Source organism: Stylophora pistillata, chromosome 1, assembly GCF_964205215.1.
Source record: "Stylophora pistillata chromosome 1, jaStyPist1.2, whole genome shotgun sequence".
Taxonomy (NCBI): Eukaryota; Metazoa; Cnidaria; class Anthozoa; order Scleractinia; family Pocilloporidae; genus Stylophora; species Stylophora pistillata.
Genome location: NC_142519.1, coordinates 9,506,566 through 9,524,633, shown reverse-complemented (window position 1 = coordinate 9,524,633; position 18,068 = coordinate 9,506,566). Strand labels below are relative to the sequence as shown.

At 38.9% G+C, this 18,068-nt stretch overlaps 2 protein-coding genes across 4 annotated transcripts; both read left to right on the top strand.

Moving 5' to 3' along the window:
- The first annotated feature begins 31 nt into the window (after positions 1 to 31).
- LOC111340092 (meiosis 1 arrest protein) lies at positions 32 to 6,225 on the top strand. Its single transcript, XM_088735048.1, has 16 exons — positions 32 to 146; positions 352 to 412; positions 735 to 892; positions 1,401 to 1,509; positions 1,648 to 1,715; positions 2,366 to 2,479; positions 2,993 to 3,056; positions 3,320 to 3,397; positions 3,655 to 3,762; positions 3,873 to 3,976; positions 4,272 to 4,403; positions 4,532 to 4,543; positions 4,969 to 5,070; positions 5,173 to 5,403; positions 5,632 to 5,757; positions 5,856 to 6,225. Exons 2-16 carry the CDS (start codon positions 358 to 360, stop codon positions 6,093 to 6,095), a joined length of 1,701 nt encoding a protein of 566 aa, XP_088591174.1. The 5' UTR covers positions 32 to 146; positions 352 to 357; the 3' UTR covers positions 6,096 to 6,225.
- Positions 6,226 to 7,981: 1,756 nt separating this feature from the next.
- Positions 7,982 to 15,656, top strand: LOC111340098 (uncharacterized). 3 transcript variants are annotated; one of them, XM_088735008.1, is made up of 13 exons: positions 7,982 to 8,256; positions 8,830 to 8,914; positions 9,392 to 9,448; positions 10,317 to 10,432; positions 10,644 to 10,750; positions 10,960 to 11,018; positions 11,183 to 11,415; positions 11,886 to 12,179; positions 12,623 to 12,837; positions 13,467 to 13,596; positions 13,972 to 14,042; positions 14,173 to 14,220; positions 14,974 to 15,656. In XM_088735008.1, exons 4-13 carry the CDS (start codon positions 10,372 to 10,374, stop codon positions 15,103 to 15,105), a joined length of 1,350 nt encoding a protein of 449 aa, XP_088591134.1. In that variant the 5' UTR covers positions 7,982 to 8,256; positions 8,830 to 8,914; positions 9,392 to 9,448; positions 10,317 to 10,371; the 3' UTR covers positions 15,106 to 15,656. The 3 variants fall into 3 exon arrangements, with proteins under 3 accessions (XP_088591134.1, XP_088591131.1, XP_088591138.1); XM_088735005.1 differs by lacking the exon at positions 7,982 to 8,256 and having other exon boundaries at positions 8,742 to 8,914; XM_088735012.1 differs by lacking the exons at positions 7,982 to 8,256; positions 9,392 to 9,448 and having other exon boundaries at positions 8,742 to 8,914.
- Positions 15,657 to 18,068: the final 2,412 nt, after the last annotated feature.

Genomic DNA, 18,068 nt, shown 5'->3' with positions numbered 1-18,068 from the left:
AATGACTTCTGATCATGAGAAAGCTTGGGCAGCCAGCGTCAGTTTTTCGCGCCAAAATCTCGCTGTAGCATCAAAAAAAGTTATCGCCCGATTTGCGTAAAGTTTTAAATGTTTGATTAATTCAAAGCGAAGCAGTTTAACAGGAGGTAAGAATTTGAAAGATGTCGTTGATATCCTTGCTTTGATTCACAATACTAGTACATGTAATCACAAATGAAAGCCTGTCGCTCTATTATCTTACTTTAGGTATTACAGAGTTTTAAAATTTGTGTCGATTTTTTTGTGTCTCGTAAAGAGGTAGAAAATGTTACGTTTCTTTCCTTTTGATACAAGCATAATATCGTCTAACAGGCACTCATGAATAAAACAACGGAAAAGCAAGGAAATCGGACGGCATTCATACGACAATCAGGTAAAAAAAGAAAACTTTATTAAAGATTGTCCTGGGGGAGGGGTGGTCTAACCGATTTGGTCGGTGTAAAAAGCGAGTGCAAAATCGCTGATAGAAAGAGCATGCGTAAGTCATCATGGCCGGTTTACAAGTTCATTTATCACAGGAAGAGAAGTTAGAGGACGGGGAAAAGTTTATCAATCATTTAAACCAAAAATAAGAAACTTGAGAAAACTGAATTGGTTCTCTTATTGAGCAACTCTTTACCCACTGTAGTCATTTTTGATCTACAGAGCATACAAACAGTACCTTTAAAGTTTCTTTGACTCATATCTTTTTCCAGCTCGAGTGTTACTAGTCGACTATAGTACACCATTTGACGCTGATACATGTGAATACCTTCAGGAGACTTTGGTGAATTTCTTTTCACTTGTGACGCACCTTAGCGGGCCTTGCAGAACGCCATTCTTTGGTCTGATTGCTCTCACAAGCCCTCCAGAGGTATGGAATAATTGAATTTGTAATTGTATGAAAATATATGAAAGAACCCGCATGCGCAGAGCGAAAAGAAAGAGGATATGAACAAACAACAACATTAGATTAAAGGTCTGTTGGTTAATTGGTGCTGGAGCTCATTCTGGTTTCCGAAGTGCAGCAGAAAATGAATAGGGGATGTTGTTACTACTTCCAGAAGAGACGATAGTCCATCACTTTTCGCTGGTCTTTTGCATATCTTCAAGTTTCTCCGGTGGAGTAGACCCTGTGGCAGGAAGACCTAATCTCCTTGCTGCTTTGAACTGGGAACTCTACCAGGATCGGAAGGCCATTTAGAAAAATTGGAGGTTCAATGTAGGCTCAAGGCACTATCGGCTAGTGGTGCTGCCTCAAGAACCATCCGAGGAAAACAACGATGAAGAGAAACTCGTCTTTTCAACGCGGCGAGTTTTTCTGCGTAGTTTGATTGAACTCGTAAGAAACTGTAAAGCGTTATTGTGTGGTACAATTTCAGAACCTGTTTTACTTGCAACACGTCCGAGGAAACTTTCCCAAGCTTTACACTGCCTTTAAAGAACTCAACAACATTGCAAAGGATGTTTCACCAAGGGTCTCTTCTTCAGGTAAATAAGCTTTTTTCTTATTTTTGTTTCCCCCTCAGGACAAACCCAATTTCAACACGACATCCTTATAAAACGGGCAGAAATATCCTTATCATAATTGGTAGGTGAACTTTTTACATGTTTGTCTTTTCATTTTAGACGTCATTTTACAAGGGCTCAAGGAAGCTATTGCGCAGTTCAAACGCCAGTCGCAAAGTCTGAGACAGGTAGGAGACAACTGTTGTCAATATACTCGAGGCTATTGAATATTAGATAAATTCCCTCTCATTTGCACAGACCTGTAATTTTCAGAACATCGTCTGTGGCTCATAACTTGAGTGAAAAGCTGACTGTTCAAACCTTCTTAGATAAAAAAATCGAAAACAAAATAAGATATGCACGAAGATTATGGGGCCGAACAAAAATCTTAAACTAAGGAGGAGATGCGGGGATCTTTGAGAAACCTTGGACTCGAGAATTCGGGAAATATTATACACGTAAATGTGGCACTGTTTCCTTGTCCCACTGTCACTCGAAGGTAAGACTTTTACCAGTTGATTGTGACTCGAGCTTTTTATCGAACCCACAAGAAAATCATTGCCATCAATTAAAAGTATTGGCCGGGTGAGGACATACAGTTATAAAGTAGTTATATGCTAATCATATTTACTTGAGAGTAGGCTTAAAAAGGTTAGAATTATAGATCCTTTATAAGATCCTTGTTGCTCAGTGTGGCTTTTAATCTGACTATCTCTAATTGCGTTTATCTGAAAATGGCCAACTCCAATGACCTTTATCGCCTTGATCTTGTCAACCACCTATTTCTTTTTTCAGTATCTTTATTGGTGATAGCACAGTATATTTTCTTCCTTCGTAGATGAGTACTTCTAACTGCCAGCTAGAGATTACCCTCTTCACCTGCAGAGCGGCCACGTCTGTTGTGAGACACATCGAGGCGTTCCTTAAAGATATTGAGCTTGAAAGCATAAAGGTTTGGTGGCAACGAAAATGAAATACGCACATTTCTCCACCCTTGGCGCTTTAGTGCGCATTCTATGACTGCAACAAGCCATTTTTACCTTTTCATCATTGTCATCACTGTCACATCCCACAGATGCGCAATATCTACATCTCTTTAAATATCTTTTTGACGAATGAACCCATGGGCCATCTTGTGAGCTATGCCATGCTAATGAAGTATTGTAAGGGGAATGCTAGTTTGACTACTTTTGTATTAACCATTTTTGGTTGACAAGACCTTGAGTCACTCTTTATCGCGTTGGTGCACATTTTGTGACCGTAAAACCCTATCTTTATGAGAAAATCATTTTACTAACTTAAGGAGCAAAGGAGTGCTTTGAATAAACTTTCACCTTATTTCACTAGTGCAGTGAAATAAATATTTAGAAAAACAACTACGAAAACAACAACGACAACAAGATAAAGACTCCATCTTATGGAACATCGCCAAACCATATCATAATCGTCGTTTTCCTTTTTTAAGAAAATACAAGTTGTCACTGTGCAAAGTTCAGAAGAATTGAACAAAAAAGAAGGTACTCCATCCGGTAAGAGACTAGTTGTTATAAATGAAAATGATATCACTGAAGGAATCGGTGTGTAACTACATGTCTGGAACTAGCAAACATTAATCAGTCTCTGCTGAACCCGATAAGTTATAAAACTCTAAAATCTTCTCCTATGAGACAAGGAAACTCTAGGCTCAAAAAAACATTTTGAAATATCGTTATAAAGAAAAACAACAACAGCTCATCTCTAACAGTTATTTTCCAGTTAAGTCATGTTTTAATGCCGCTGTCTATTTTTAAAGAAAGTGGCAGTTCACCGAGTGGTGACACAAGCGAATTATTGGATGGTAGTCTTGTAGATGTCGTTTCCCTTGGGAAAGGTAAAAAGTGACAATTTATGTTTTAATACAATATAATGAATAGGAGTGCAGACAGACCGCAAGTTGTAAAACGTAAATGAGAACACACGAATATGACTGTTCAGAGATATTTTAAATTAATATATGCTTGCTCAAAATACATCAATTTAAATGTTCTCCATTTTGGTGTGCGCAATAATCTCTCATAGTTTTCAATTCACTTCTATCAACTAAATAACGTAGACTGATAATTAACTCGCATATCTTACACTTTTAAGATGTCCTCAGTTTTGAAAACTTTTTCAAGATTTGGCTTCTGGACGGCAGCACAGACCAAGAACATTTGCGGATAATTCTGCCTGGTGCATTTACTCAGGACAGTGAAGGTCAGCTGAAAAGATATATGATATATCTATGGGCAATTTGTACTTTTTTTTTCAAATAACGCTACGAATTTGCACTGAAATATTCTGCTTGTTTTTACGGATCCTTAAAGGCGATCAGAGTCAAGATAATGTCACCGAGACAAGTCTTACTCTGAAGTGCGATCTCCACGAATGCCTATTAGACCCTTTTCACCTGCCTTACCAATCGCACCTGGTAAGTGCTTCTCTGTCTTGAAATCATACATGTACCTATACTTCTTTTACCAAGTTAACATTTTCGATGCTACACGTTCTGAAACCTGTGAGGGAGAGTCATCATACACAATTGAGGCAAGTTCATTAGTCTGGGATGGCCTGTTTCAATATCCCAGTGGTGCCGAAGACGAGTCCCGATCAACTTATGTCAACCTTATATTACGTATTACAGTCCACCCCCTTGGAATAGAAATGAGGTACAAATAAGGATCAGAAATACACGTATGTAATGGTTTCCTGAATTGAATCGACAGACTGTATGCGCAGAATCGGCCAACATCAACAGCAAAGGTGTGGCCATAACAAAACCGCATGTACTAAACTATCCAGTTTACAATTTAACTGCAATGAAACTCGTTAAGACAGAGGCTGTCTGCGAGTCAGTGGTAAGTGTAGTTGGTATCTAATTATTAATAACTAAAACTATTGTCTTTTTGATAAAATTTTATGTCCTTTTCTACTAAACTTTCTTGTTTTTTCTTTATTTTCGGATACCTTACACTGATCTTAACAGCTCTTCGGAATGGTAAGCCTAGTTGTCTTTGTACTATTCTACTTTTTAAAATAACATTAATCTGAAAACATTGCTTGCTGTTCACGCCAGTCTCGGTCAGTTGACCTTGATTTCTGCTTTTGTCTTTGACGGTATCGTTGTTACCAAGTCACTTTTAAGTATCGTACTTCAATCTACTCGTCAAACATAAATTTGTTAAATATAACCAGTCAACGAAGGGCTCTTAGTCATTGGTCGCGAAAGAGCTCCAGATTATAAGTCAACGAAAAACAGAGTTAATTGTCGATCCAAACAACCAAGGGTAAAATCAGAGCAGGAGTGCAGGCCGGAGTTGCATGAAGAAGGGTAAGACTCAATTAAATGTGTTGTAAAGACCTGGTTCAAATTTTCATCACAATTTTTAACTATCATGTATTGCATATTCTGTATATTTACAGCCATACATTGTTCGACCAACGCTTTGCTGGAAATTAGACTGGGAAGACCTGGAGAGCAATCAGCAGCACTTTTATGCCCTGTGCTCAGTGCTGAAAGAACGGGTCAGTGACGTTTACACCTTGCATATGCAATCATACATACCAGTAAGGTAAAGGTTTAATATGTTTTCACTGATTTAAACATTTTTCACTTGTCTAATTTAGGGCCTGTCCCTTTTAGCCAAGACAAATGGCCCTCGTGTGGCTTTGCGAGGCTATCCGCAGCAGGCTGTAACATCCTCTCCTCACGGACATTTCATTTTCCTCCCTTCTGACAACTCACTTCTGTTAAAGTCCATCGCAATCAAGGAGTTAATGCTACCTAGTGTTGTTCAATCGTCAGCGGAAGGACCGTGTGACGATGCGCTATCAGTTGTAGCCTCGTGTCTAGACCAGGTAATTTATGTACTTGAGCTTGCGGTGGTAAAAGCTGCAACCCTTTCGAAACCCATCATTCCCCAGTGTCCATCCATGGTCAGACTACAGAGTATGATAAATTTTTGATCTTTTAAGCTAATAGAGAACTCTTTAATTGCTACTGGACCGGATCTTCAAAACGCGTGACCATTCTTCGTTTTGCACAATCGAGGAAAGACAAGTCTAACTCTTCACATTTCCCCTTAGATTGACGTCTGTGATTCATACAATCCTCTCCTTGTTCAATCCAATCTTTACAAGTGTCTCATAGCTCAATCCATCAAGAGTAATGCTGCTTCAAAATCGGTGAAAAGGAGAGTTCAGGCTCCCCAGGTTGGTAGAGTTCAGATGGCATCAGACGCTGTATGAGTCAATTAAGGTGTTAATTCTTAAATAATAACTGGGTTTATTGAAATTTTCCGAAATTTCAGGCTTCCAAGCAAGAAGGAAGGGGTATTCAATTGATTGCAAATCAACAACCAAAAAGGACAACATCTCGGGCTCAAATGCAACAAGTGGTTTTCACACCACCTAGAGAGACTTTATCTAATACTGCACAAAACGAGTTCAGATCTGCCGCCGCCGTCTTTTCCGCTTCCAAACGCTTCAGATCAAATTCTGCGGCGAATCTGTACAACAGCAAACCACCAGTATTTCCTGACAACTTGTAGTTGAATGTATCCTTAGAGGTCTCTTTCATTTATGATTCTCCTCATCGCAACGTGCTTCGCAACATCAGATCTTACATTTATTTCAACTCTCTACTGTTGTAGTCGAATAAATGATTTTGTTCAATCATAATCCAGAAGTCGCAGTGTTCATATTTATTTTCAACTTTCAAAAAAACATTCATCCTTGGAAATGAAAACAAATCACTGCATGGAAATCCTACGAGTTGCCTTGTTATGGTACTACCTATAGTCACTATTTCTAACAAACTCAATATCGCGAGTACACTCAATTTCATCAGGGCCCCAGCATAGGTATACTTCTGTAAATTGTTCTACTGCTGTATCAGCATTACTTATTTCATGACCAATAGGTAATAACAGTTTCCTCTATATCATCGTTATATTTGTTTTTGTTAACCTCAAACATTTTCATCTACTCGCCCTTTCTGACAGCCTGTGATCTTAACTTGGTCACTTTTAGGGAATGATGTCATCGATGGCAGCAGGCCTTTGTGTGTCATCACTCTGTTTTCCCTTTTTTTTTATTCGAAATTCAACTTATTGCCGTTAACATAGAATTTCTTCTTGTCTATAATATAACTCTATTCCAGTAATCTAATTGGCTCAAACGTGAAACATTTTAAGCCAGTACCATTTAATATGTAACGTCATCTGAGTGCTGTGAAGTATCAACCCCTTTAACAAGATTTCTCACAATCTTATTCGTTTGTGACAACTGAATTCAACCAAAAAAAAAAAAAAAAAACAGTCAAAAACCAAACAGTAGCAAGAGGATCCAATCGTTTTGGCAGTACTAGTGACAGACACTAGCAGAATGAAGCTCCGTCATAAAAGGTCAAGAGAATACAGAAGTTGGTTTTCTTTGTAATGAAGAAGGAACTTCTCTGGCTGCGCAGGTTATTTTGATTAACGCAAATGACCTCTGTTCCATGAATACGATAAAACTGAAGAAACTGGTTGCTTTCTTCCTATTGTTGAGACTGAAGGAGGTTGCTGATAAATTCCATCAGAAACCGTGCGAACTAACGTTGCCACCTGAAAAAAGGACTCTGGTACCCGTTGATGTCTAGTCGTTAAATGAACTGGCTTTGGCGATGGAACATTTGCTTTTGAGTGGATAGGCGGGGAAAGAAATCTCTAAAGCATAACATTTTCACAGAAGAACACCAAAGAACAATTAAATACTGACTAGTTTGGCTAATTTACGAGCACCACCTGCTAGTTTTTATGGTGAAGTTGTTTTTCGACCCTCTATGCTGGAAGGAAACCTATATGTTGATTAATTCTCTTTAAAAACGTTGCTGAATTTTTTCGAGTGAAACACTTGAGGTTCCAAAGCTCCAGAGTAAATGAAGCTCCAAATCGTGTCACATCACAGGTTGTCATTAGCTATTAGGGGAGACAGTTCAAGATTAAATGCAAAATCATCTGTCTCATTGACACATTTCTTTCTTATCTCTTGACATATTTTTTTAGCTCGTGACATATTCTTACCTTTTTCACGTTTAACTACAGGGCATCTATGATTAGTGAGTGTTATGGGCTTTGTAAATTTTTCACGAGGAAACTGTTTAAAACTTCTTTCAAATGCATCAAATCTTTCTTTTGTTTTCACGTAATTTAAACAGAACCTCAAACCTGTAGAAAGGGCGTTTGTCGTTAATAGTGGGATGTTTGGTAGCATGAGTCGCTTAAGGCTCCTCACCTTAAGCAATTGAAATTAGTAATTTCAATTATTTTGCTTCCAGTTTGCGTTCACTCCTGTAGACCGGTGTGGTGCTGTTATTTTGTGTTTGGCCATCGAAGGTTCTTTCACGAAAAAAAAGAAAGAATAACATGAATTTTATGTCGCTAGTATGTAGGCTCGTGGGCATTAGGGGATTGGGTTTTCTTTTTCTTTGAAAAGTTTTTTTCTAATTCCAATTATATCAGAAACTATCTAGCTTCGACTTTCATGTGCTTGTGAGTAATCTTATAAATTGTACCGCGTGAATCAAAGTTCTCCATAGCGATGTACGTTTTCAAACAAGTAGCAAACAGGGAAAGATTCAAATAACCAGCCAAACCTGCCTGTTTGTACGCTACGATAGAAGTTTAGTTGTAAATTCGTCTTAGCGGTATCCAGCGGCTTACAAGCCAGGTGAGTAAACGAATCTAATCTGTCTTTAGATAGGCTTTCTCCCTGAACAAAATATCATGTTCCCTTCTTCTAAGACAAATCAAAGCTACAAGATCTGACGTACTTTTAACCAAACATTTTCTGCGGATAACGCCCTTAGTTGTTTTTCTTGAAGTGGACAAAGCACGCTTGAGTTAAATTCTCGCGAAGTACGCGCCAAAGCGGTTACATCAACATTAGTTTGTCTTGTTCCCTTTTGCTTATTTGTGTGTGTGTGTGTTTGTCAGTAAATTTTTGGTTGTCACTAAATTTCACTGAAAACTTTAGCAGTGCAAGATAACCCTCGGACTTAATTTACTTAACAGATTAGATTGCGAAAATAAGAACCTTCAAATTAACTTGTTGAAATTTTTTGTTTGCCGCTGTTTAAAGACCTGCTTGACTTTGTCAATGCAGCACCAAGGATGTATTAGACCATGCAATACCCACAGAATTCACATTCGTTTATAATTAACAATATCGGTATCGACCGCTTCCATTTGAACTAGCCTTTCTCTAGTTCCAATAATGCCGTGTGTTTTGTCTATTTGATAGGACTGTTCAGTGAATCTATATCAAGACTGAAAGGCTCTGAGGAATCAACATCAACGAATTGACGATAGCCAAATCCCTTTAAAAGGTAAGAAAGTGAAATTCGAAAATTAACCTCCTATTGAAGGTGCTAAGTGTCTGCCTGGTTGTAAATATTCAGCAATGTCATTCCTATTGCTGTTGGGTCACTTTTGAATGTTATGCTCTGTATTTTCAAGAGATTTATTCTTCTTATTTATGTTTCCTTGTGTCTTATGTTTTCTCGTGTCGTTCACCATAGTAAGCTTAGGGTTACAAAATTAAAATCTAACTTCGTTGATTTATTCTGTTAACTCGGCCATGGAGATATATGTTTACGGTAACTGTGGTCATGGTTCGTTAGCTCTATTCAGGAGTGCATCCCAGAACCAAACCATATAGTTTACCAATGAATGGTAAGAATAATTTCATTAAAGCTCACTACAAAAGCAATAACGTAGCTGAGCATATAATCACCGGCTTCAGGCCAATTTTTTTATGTATTTCAGAAAAAATTCCATACTTAACTTATTTCTTTTCTGATCAGATCCCTTTTCAATCTACCAAACGACCAAGTTACAATAGGGCACAACAGCCTGACGGGGTCAGTATTCGGCATTGGTATCATTAAGGTGTATTTATTTCCCTTTCCCAGTTTGCCAAATTGGCATTTTTCTGTCGACCAGATATAACAGCACATGGTACTTCACCACTGAAGAACGAGAAACTGATATTCCCCAATGCTCACCTGACCCTTTTTAGCCATACCTCTTTCCATAGATAACCAAAGGTAAAGATCTCTGTATCAAAATGCAGAGTCAGTTCTGAAACAGAAGACCAGTGTTATTAGGGACTTTAAGAAACCACGACGGCGACGGCAAGGAAGACTTCGATTAAAAAATGAATTTCTACTCTTAGTTAGAATTTCAAAAATGGCTACAGGAGCTTACTGTCTCATACAGCGCCACAGCTCAACTTCAGCAGGACGTATAAAATAGCCGTTGAGTTCCAAATGGAAATGAAAATAATTTGCCGTCGCGGTTTCGGTTCGCAGACGACGCAAATTTGGGCGATTTCACGTTGTTGTTTTGTATAGGACGGCTAAGAAATGTACAAAGTTTCAAAACGCACGTGCTGAGCTATTGTTCTGCCAATTAGATCTCTTGTTTTTCCACGTCCTCGTTGCCGTCGCCGTCGTGGTTTCTTAAGGTCCCTATTTATTAGGGGGAGGGGAAGCTGGAACTGAAGGAGGAATCAGTTGTCGCTAACAGAGTATAAAGTGGGGACGATAAAAGATTGACTGTAAATAGGGAGGATATTAGAATACCACAGAGCCTTAGGCGGGATCAAGTTAATTGTTTTGTGACACAGCAAAAATTCTCCTACCCCTCCCCAGAAGATAAATAATGACTGGTCCCTAAAATGTTATATACTCAGCAAATGTAACCCAAACGTTTTGTTTCCCTCGTTAGTTATTTCTTTCCTCTGGAGGACCTGCCGGCGCCATGATGCGCCTTTCTGAGGGACATGAGGATATATTTCATGCTTGGCTTCTTACTACTATTAAGCAACTTGTTTGTTTTGGGAGGTATGGATCTTTAACAATTCTGTAACAGAGGAGGGTAGGGCTTTTAAGTTTAATGATAAAGAGACTTGCAACTTTCGTAAAATTATGAATACGTTAGTGAAAGCTTCGAAAGGTTTTTTTTAATTCCAAAAATGTATCATTATGCAGACATCGTAATTGAAGTTAATTACGTACAGATATCTTTTTTCCATTCATCTTTTTTTACATATAGGTAAAATGTACTTCGGATCGTTGAGATTCAAACAGAGATGGAAAGATCTGCGAGCATCGCCCAGAAGTTCTCAGTATCACGTGATGGTTAACAACATAGAGCATTCGGTAAGTTGTGGACAACAAAATTACCTTTTCTGTTTGAATTCACTTCATAAATTAAGCCTTGCAAACCTGAGATAATTTCAGATTCATTGTGAGTTCTGCCATACGGCCAGCACTCAAAGATTTGAACGTTGTCTTTAGAACCAAAAAAGGGTACTTTGTTAGTTACGACAACGACGAGGTTTTTTTACGCTTTTTCATTCCTTACAAAGATAGGAGAAGCTTTCAAAAATGATTCTAACTTCGAATACATCAGAGTGACTCAATTAAGGTGAGAAACTGTTTTTCCTGAGTTACCACTTTATTTTCTGTAATAAAGCCTAGCAACTTTCGTTGTCGCAATCGCAAATGTTTTTTTTCCTTTTATTTCAAAGGCTTTTAGAGCGAGCTTCATTATGTATAACGAAAAATTCTGACTTTTTGTACCACACCTAGGGAACATGAGGCAAATAAAAGATCCACAATACGAGGAAACCTTGCAGCAGATTTTGAGATGTCTTTTAACAATCAGTCAAAAGCTAGAGGCAGTGTTTACAATCTGTTCAACTTAGTGCAGAGTGGTGACCTTAACGGACTATCAGTACAAGAGGATTCTTTATCCATACAAGGCTTGACAAACAGAACTTGGCCTAAACTAAAACGAAGAACAAACCAACACCAGCGTCGTGGTTAGTTCCCTTTCCACTATTTTGTTTCTTCTTCCCTTGCAAGGTTTCATTTTTAAGCTTTGAACCAGACGCTTTCATTCAATTTATCTCTAAAGCAGTAGTTCGGAGAAGTGATTATATAAGTATACTTAAAGAAAGGCGAGTGTGTGGCTTACACTTTGGTACTAAAGTCAACCCCGTGACCCAATATCTCTTGAATTGGCTTGCAGCTTTCCATCTGAATAAATACTTAACTCCCGTGGTCATTGATATGAATTTGAATTGAGATTGGCAATACAAGGCAATAGAATGACATTTGGCAATACGAAACACCAACAGGTTATAAACTGATCTCTTGGAAACACTTAATCTACGCGTCGTGCATGCATTCCTTACATAAAAAAGGATTTACATAATTACATATCTCTTTAAGTTATCAAATGAAATGTCGGCATATCACCACCAAACATAAGTACTTTTTTTCTTCCTAGCTGCCTTGGTAGTAAAAAATACTTGGCCATCAGGGAGCTACGGCCTTCCTAAACCAAAGTCAGGCTGCCCTAGTAAAGAGTGGCTGGAAGGTTTCAGATATCAAGACTCAGAAAATGTCGAAAATACGAACACAAAAACAAACGGAAGTCATTTTTCGGGAAGAGTGACACCACATGGTATACGACAGGAATTCTGTATTCACAAAGAAACAGCAGGAAAACGGATTCCTTGGCCAAGTGGAAAATATTGCATTTATAGAAAAGGAAATTCGTGTCCAACCGGCTTACAAGAGGGTATGTCAGCCTTATGAAGGGCCATCATCGGAAATCATTAGAGCGAAATGAACCCAGCTTACAGCATGTTTTCAAATAAAAATCATTACTAGTTAAAGATTTGTTTTCGGCATCAGCATCTACAGCAAAAGGTAACCGTGACATAAAAAAGTAAAAAGGCCATGAGATCTTTGAAGTTATAATAACCAAGTATGACTATAACCGTTGCAAAAAGAATACATTTCCTAAAAGATGCTAAAAGTATACCTTTTTAAATCAGATTATCTGGCACGGTATCTAGGAAAACATTTCCGTTTCAGCAAATAAACAGATGTATTTCTTTTTTACTCTCACTTTTGTACATTTCAGGGTTTATATCTTTACAAAGCTGAGTTCTTCAGGCCTGGTAACTTGAGACCGGATAAAGCCGCCATATATCTTAATTTTTCTTGTCTTGGTTTTAGGTTGGATTCGATGGGACGATGAAAATACAGATATAGATTTTCCAAATTCAATGGGAGGAGAACTACCAGATGGGATATACGGAGAAAACACTGCAATCTATTTTTGTTGTAGCACTTCAGGCAAAAAATCCACACCAATAGTTTTGCCGTATGGATCTCCATTTTACCTGATTGCGTATGGCTCACACAGGTGTCAGCGGGTGAGATATCACGAGGCAAGTTTCCGTCTATGACAGCACCTTTTTTCTCATATAGATGTTTTTCTTGCAATATGTCTTAACACAAACATATCGCCTCCGGAGCAAACTCCGTGGTGACTGAAAACAAGAGAGAGTTTAAGCTAATCTGAGACTGATTAGGTAATCACTGTTAAGTTTCTTTTAGATCCTTGTCAATTACAAAAATCCAAGCACTTATTCACCCCCTGCAACTCGTTAGGTTAAGGAAATAAGATTCCTTGAAGACTACGTGATGTCGAAGAAATCTAGAATTGTTTTAGTTTTGTTTTACGTCACTTTGCGGCTGGTCTAAAAAAAAGCCATATACATGAAACTAAAACCAATTTCGGGTTTTTCAACCATGTTTTCGCGCTCATGGAGTATGCTTGTTTCTGCTTAGAGTTTTGATTGGCTCCTTGTGACATTTACTGTGGGCTCTGATCGGCGGTAGCGATCATTTTGGATTTGGATTTACGACAACCAATCGAAAAGAGGGCTCCTAAATTACATTTTGAAACTAGGGCTATATGCAGGGTTCAGTCTCTATGCGCCACCCATTTTAAAATAGCAACGAATAAATTAAATAGTAATAAAATCACTGATTATTTATAATTGATTTCTTGTAGGTGACTTCAGAATATCTCCAATTTGACGACGAAGATCAGGATAACTCTAATGCCCATAGCCTCATTTCACCGTTCGGGCCATCAGAAGATCTATTTAACAATAGAATATACTATTGCTACTATCGACCAAGTAAGATACTGTAGATAAAGTATACCTGCGTTGCATTGAACTACTGCAGCTAGTTTGGGGGGACAATTTTGATTGTCTGTTATTGAAATAAGGTAAAACGCCCGAGACTGGAACTCTTAGAATAATTCTGCGGATGGGAATTCAGACCACTAATTTCCTCAATTAGATATTTCTGAGATATACGTACCGGTCTGAGGTAAGAATTCTTGAAGGAGACTGAGACATATGTTGAGGGTCGTTCTCTAAGAATAAGTGAATTACGATTCCCTTTTCGCCTTAAGTCATTAATAGGTCTTACTTCTCTAATATGAAATAATAACAGCAAGTACAAATTAATCATTTTTAAAACAATTGGAATTCTAAAAATGCTTTCAGTTCCCTGTGATATTTCGTCCGACATAACCTGTCCCAGGCAAACGCCTTCCTTAATGGAAATGCAGCACAAAGTAAGCGACACAGAAATATTTTCATTTTAATTTGTTTATTGTTACAAGTATGAGCATTCAATTGTTCAATTGAATCTAGCACACCCATACAATGCATGGATTAATATTATTTCCACCCGATGTGTTTTAGGATGAAACCATAGCAAAGGATGAGATACTAAGTGAGGAGGGAAGAGAGGTACGTTTGGCTGTGGGGGGGGGGGGGGGTGATTTAAAACTTACAGAAAGATTAAAGCGGAAAGAAAAACGAGAACCATTAGCAGTACATCAACATTTTCATCGGCACCCTTATGTTAAGTGTATTAATGCGTTTTATTACATCACTCGCAGCGCCCGTGGGCAAGATGAAGTGAGTCCTTTTTTCTGATTGGCTACCCGAGCGGGCAAGACGGGCCCATCTTGCCCGCTTGGGATTGCCCGCATTAATCCCGCGCATGAAAAAGAGATAGAATTAGAACTACGTTGACTTCGGAATTCCTGGAAAATTTTGGCGATGGAAACACAAAAAGCGGCAGAAGATTGTCAAAAGAAAACAGAAACGACTCTCGCGAGTTTGTCCTGCCACAAACACAGTTGCTTTCTTTCCAGGCTCTCGAAGTAAACAAGTCATTCCCAATTCTTATTCAGAAAAGCGAAATATTTTTGCCATGTAATAAATCCTTTATTAACCAAGCTTGTTCGGTCAAGATGGCTGGATATTAGCCTCGTTCTTTCTCAAATTTTTATGGACCGAGACGAAGTGGAGGTCCATAAAAATGCAAAAAAAGAACTCGGCCAAGATCCAGCCATCTTGACCTCACACTTGGTTAATAACCCATATATATTTTTTTAGCGCACTGCACTCGGAAATTGCAAACACAACTTAAGAAATTGACATGCCAACACCAAATTCTGGGACGATAACTAGTCAAACAACTTTTTTATCTTCCAGATTGTGACAGTGAAGGCTACCAGAGGATCTAAGTTTGTCACTGGGGGTGGGGTTGGGATGATGTTAATGGGGTCAGCATCCGTTGCTGTATTTGCACGAAGATTTCTAACACGAGCACGAGCGACTTACTAGAGGATCGACAACATGGAAAGCAAAGAAGGGCAACCACAATAGCTGCGTTTTACTTCTTGGAACTTCAGGGGGGTATCGAATAAAATAAATAGTTATCATAGTATCTGCATCCCAAGTTGCAGTTTTTAAGAGTTCACTTTGGTGTAAGAACCTGTGAAGTTTATCTGTGTTTTATCACTATCATTTTTCTAGGCTTATTTGTTTTCGCGTTTTTGCGTCCCGCGTTAATCATCAATCGTAAACACGACAGTTTTATACACCGAGGCCGGGCCGAGCTCACATGATAATTCTGTAGGCATAATTAGTGAGCCGTGCACGCTGCGAAAAAAACTTGCTTTGTAGCGGCACATTCGAACACGTACGGTTATAAAAATGTCCTTGAACGATTACTTACAAGTACCAAGTTGCTTTAGCAAACTTCGCAAAATATGAGTATCTCTTGTTTCCTCAATGCAGTGTTAACGACAGAAAAATTTATTCCATATTTTCATCTAACCTCTGTTATGAAACGCCATAGTAAAATAAATGATTTCAAATCGTAGACAGTATAAGTTAGAGAATCATACTATTGTTACACGGGGTTCTCTTATCTAACAGCCGTCCCAAAGGTCAAACCAGTCACAGGTGACGGGGACTTGAGACCTATCGCCTTTACTCCAGTGCTTTCTAAGGTGCTTGAAGATTTCTTTGTCGAGTGGCTGATAGACGACGTTAAACATGATATTGATCCTCAACAATTCGGCAGCCTTAAAGGTACTTCTACAACCTACTGCCTATCGGATATGCCGCACAACTGGCTGTCGTTCCTTGACTGTCCTGGCAAGTTCCTCCGTTTGGGCTTTCTAGACTTTAGTAAAGCAATTGATCATGTTGACCACACCATCTTGGTGAGCAAGCTAATCCATCCAGGTGTTAGATAGAAGATGGTTGATCAGCTGGATTTGCAGCTTCCTCAGTTGCCGCCGCCAGGCTGTTAAGCTCTTGGAGTCCATCTCAGGGTGGATGCCCGTACATGCCGGTGTCCCCCAGGGCATCAAATTGGGTCCAATTCTTTTTCTGATAACGATTAATGACCTGGCTATTACTCCCCCCTCCGCTCGAGCCACTGGAAGTTCGTCGATGATGTAACAATATCTGAGGTTACCAGTTTGGGGAAAGCGTCATTTCTGCAGAACGACATCGGCTGCATTTCATAATGGACCCAGGAGAACAACATGAATCCCAACCCCAAAAAATGCAAGATCATGACCGTTTGTCCACTCAAAACCAAGCCTGTTCCCCCAATGCTTTCCATTAATAATTTACATCTAGAGGCTGTGCCATTCAACAGAGTACTAGGTCTGACCCTGAGTAATACCTTGAAGTGGAACGATAACACCAACGACATCGTTTCCAAGGCATCCAAGCGACTGCACATCCTCAGGGTCTTGAAGCGCAGTGGGGACCCTCCAGTGGATCTTGTCACCATCTATAGCGCTCTGGTTTGCTCTGAATACTCTTCTGTTGTCTGGGCTACCTACCTTCCTTGCTTCCTCATTGACCAGCTTGAGGCTATCCAGAAGAGGGCCCTGCGAATCGTATATCCTGACCTCCACTATCAACGGGCCCTTGTGCAAGCCAACATTACCAGTTTAGAGGATAGACGCGCCCACCTGTATCTCAAAGTGTGACACAATATCAAAAATAATCTGGTCTGCCAGCTGCACCGTCTCCTCCCTCCCGTGCGATCCGAGTGTCACTCTTACCATCTTTGGAACAGTAGTAGTTTCAGCCGTTTTCAGTATAGAACAAAACGCTTTGGTTCTAGCTTTTTCTCAGCAATGGCGAAAATCAACTAATCTTATGAGTTTGGTTATCTCTACTATAGTATTTTATCTATATCTGAATTGTAAATAATCTATAAATACGATCATTCGAAGAGTTGTCGATAAATATATCGAGAAAGGAGAGTTTACCATCATTCCCTTTTCCGAAAGCGAATTTTATGTTGGGGTGCCGTGAATTAATGTAATCAAAAAATGACCTAGCATCCTGTTCATTGTGGAAGACACAAAAGCTGTCGTTAACATAACGCCTATAAAGTAGAAGGCGAGTCGAATGGTTAAATATATTGAGCCATGTTTCCTCGTGGAAACCAAGACAAAGATTAGCGAGGATGGGTTCTCCGGTAGCAAAGTCATGTGCTATGCCTGAAGAGCAGCAACAGTGGTGAAACGCGTAGCGCAAAAGCAAAGAAAAAGAGGACTTTCGTTTTTCATGGGTTTTAGTATATATATATATATAGTTAGATATAGCTCTTTGGCATACAAAGCTTTGCTTTCATGTCCAAATTGAGCACTCTATCTAGGATGAGTCATTGCCGTTGCAATTGCGCATGCTCGCTGGTTTACTCTAGTTTGAGCACTCTGGCATGGCTTAGACGATACCACAAAGGTTGGGTCGTTTGGGGTGACCGTCTCGGTTCTCCCCCATCCTAGCATTAGCACTGCACTGATGAGGCCCAGAAGGCCGAAACAGTACTGTCTGCAGTTAGTTATATATATACATATATATATATATGTATATGTATAATATGTATATATGTATATGTATATATGTATAATATGTATAAATGTATATGTATATATATGTATGTATATGTATATATATGTATATGTATATGTATATATATATATATATATTTAGTATATATATCCAAATTGAGCACTCTATCTAGGATGAGTCATTGCCGTTGCAATTGCGCATGCTCGCTGGTTTACTCTAGTTTGAGCACTCTGGCATGGCTTAGACGATACCACAAAGGTTGGGTCGTTTGGGGTGACCGTCTCGGTTCTCCCCCATCCTAGCATTAGCACTGCACTGATGAGGCCCAGAAGGCCGAAACAGTACTGTCTGCAGTTAGTTATATATATATATATATATATATATATATATATAAAGTGTAGAACGTAGATATTCGTAAA

What these genes read in the sequence shown, in the direction of transcription:
- LOC111340092 (XM_088735048.1), top strand. Translation starts at nt 358, where the DNA reads ATGAATAAAACAACGGAAAAGCAAGGAAATCGGACGGCATTCATACGA. An exon ending in AAAAGAAGGTACTCCATCCG is followed by an intron (nt 3,057 to 3,319) that starts GTAAGAGACTAG and finishes CTATTTTTAAAG; the next exon opens with AAAGTGGCAGTTCACCGAGT. An exon ending in GGAGAGTTCAGGCTCCCCAG is followed by an intron (nt 5,758 to 5,855) that starts GTTGGTAGAGTT and finishes CCGAAATTTCAG; the next exon opens with GCTTCCAAGCAAGAAGGAAG.
- LOC111340098 (XM_088735008.1), top strand. Translation starts at nt 10,372, where the DNA reads ATGAGGATATATTTCATGCTTGGCTTCTTACTACTATTAAGCAACTTG. An exon ending in ATCAGAGTGACTCAATTAAG is followed by an intron (nt 11,019 to 11,182) that starts GTGAGAAACTGT and finishes TACCACACCTAG; the next exon opens with GGAACATGAGGCAAATAAAA. An exon ending in TCCAACCGGCTTACAAGAGG is followed by an intron (nt 12,180 to 12,622) that starts GTATGTCAGCCT and finishes TCTTGGTTTTAG; the next exon opens with GTTGGATTCGATGGGACGAT.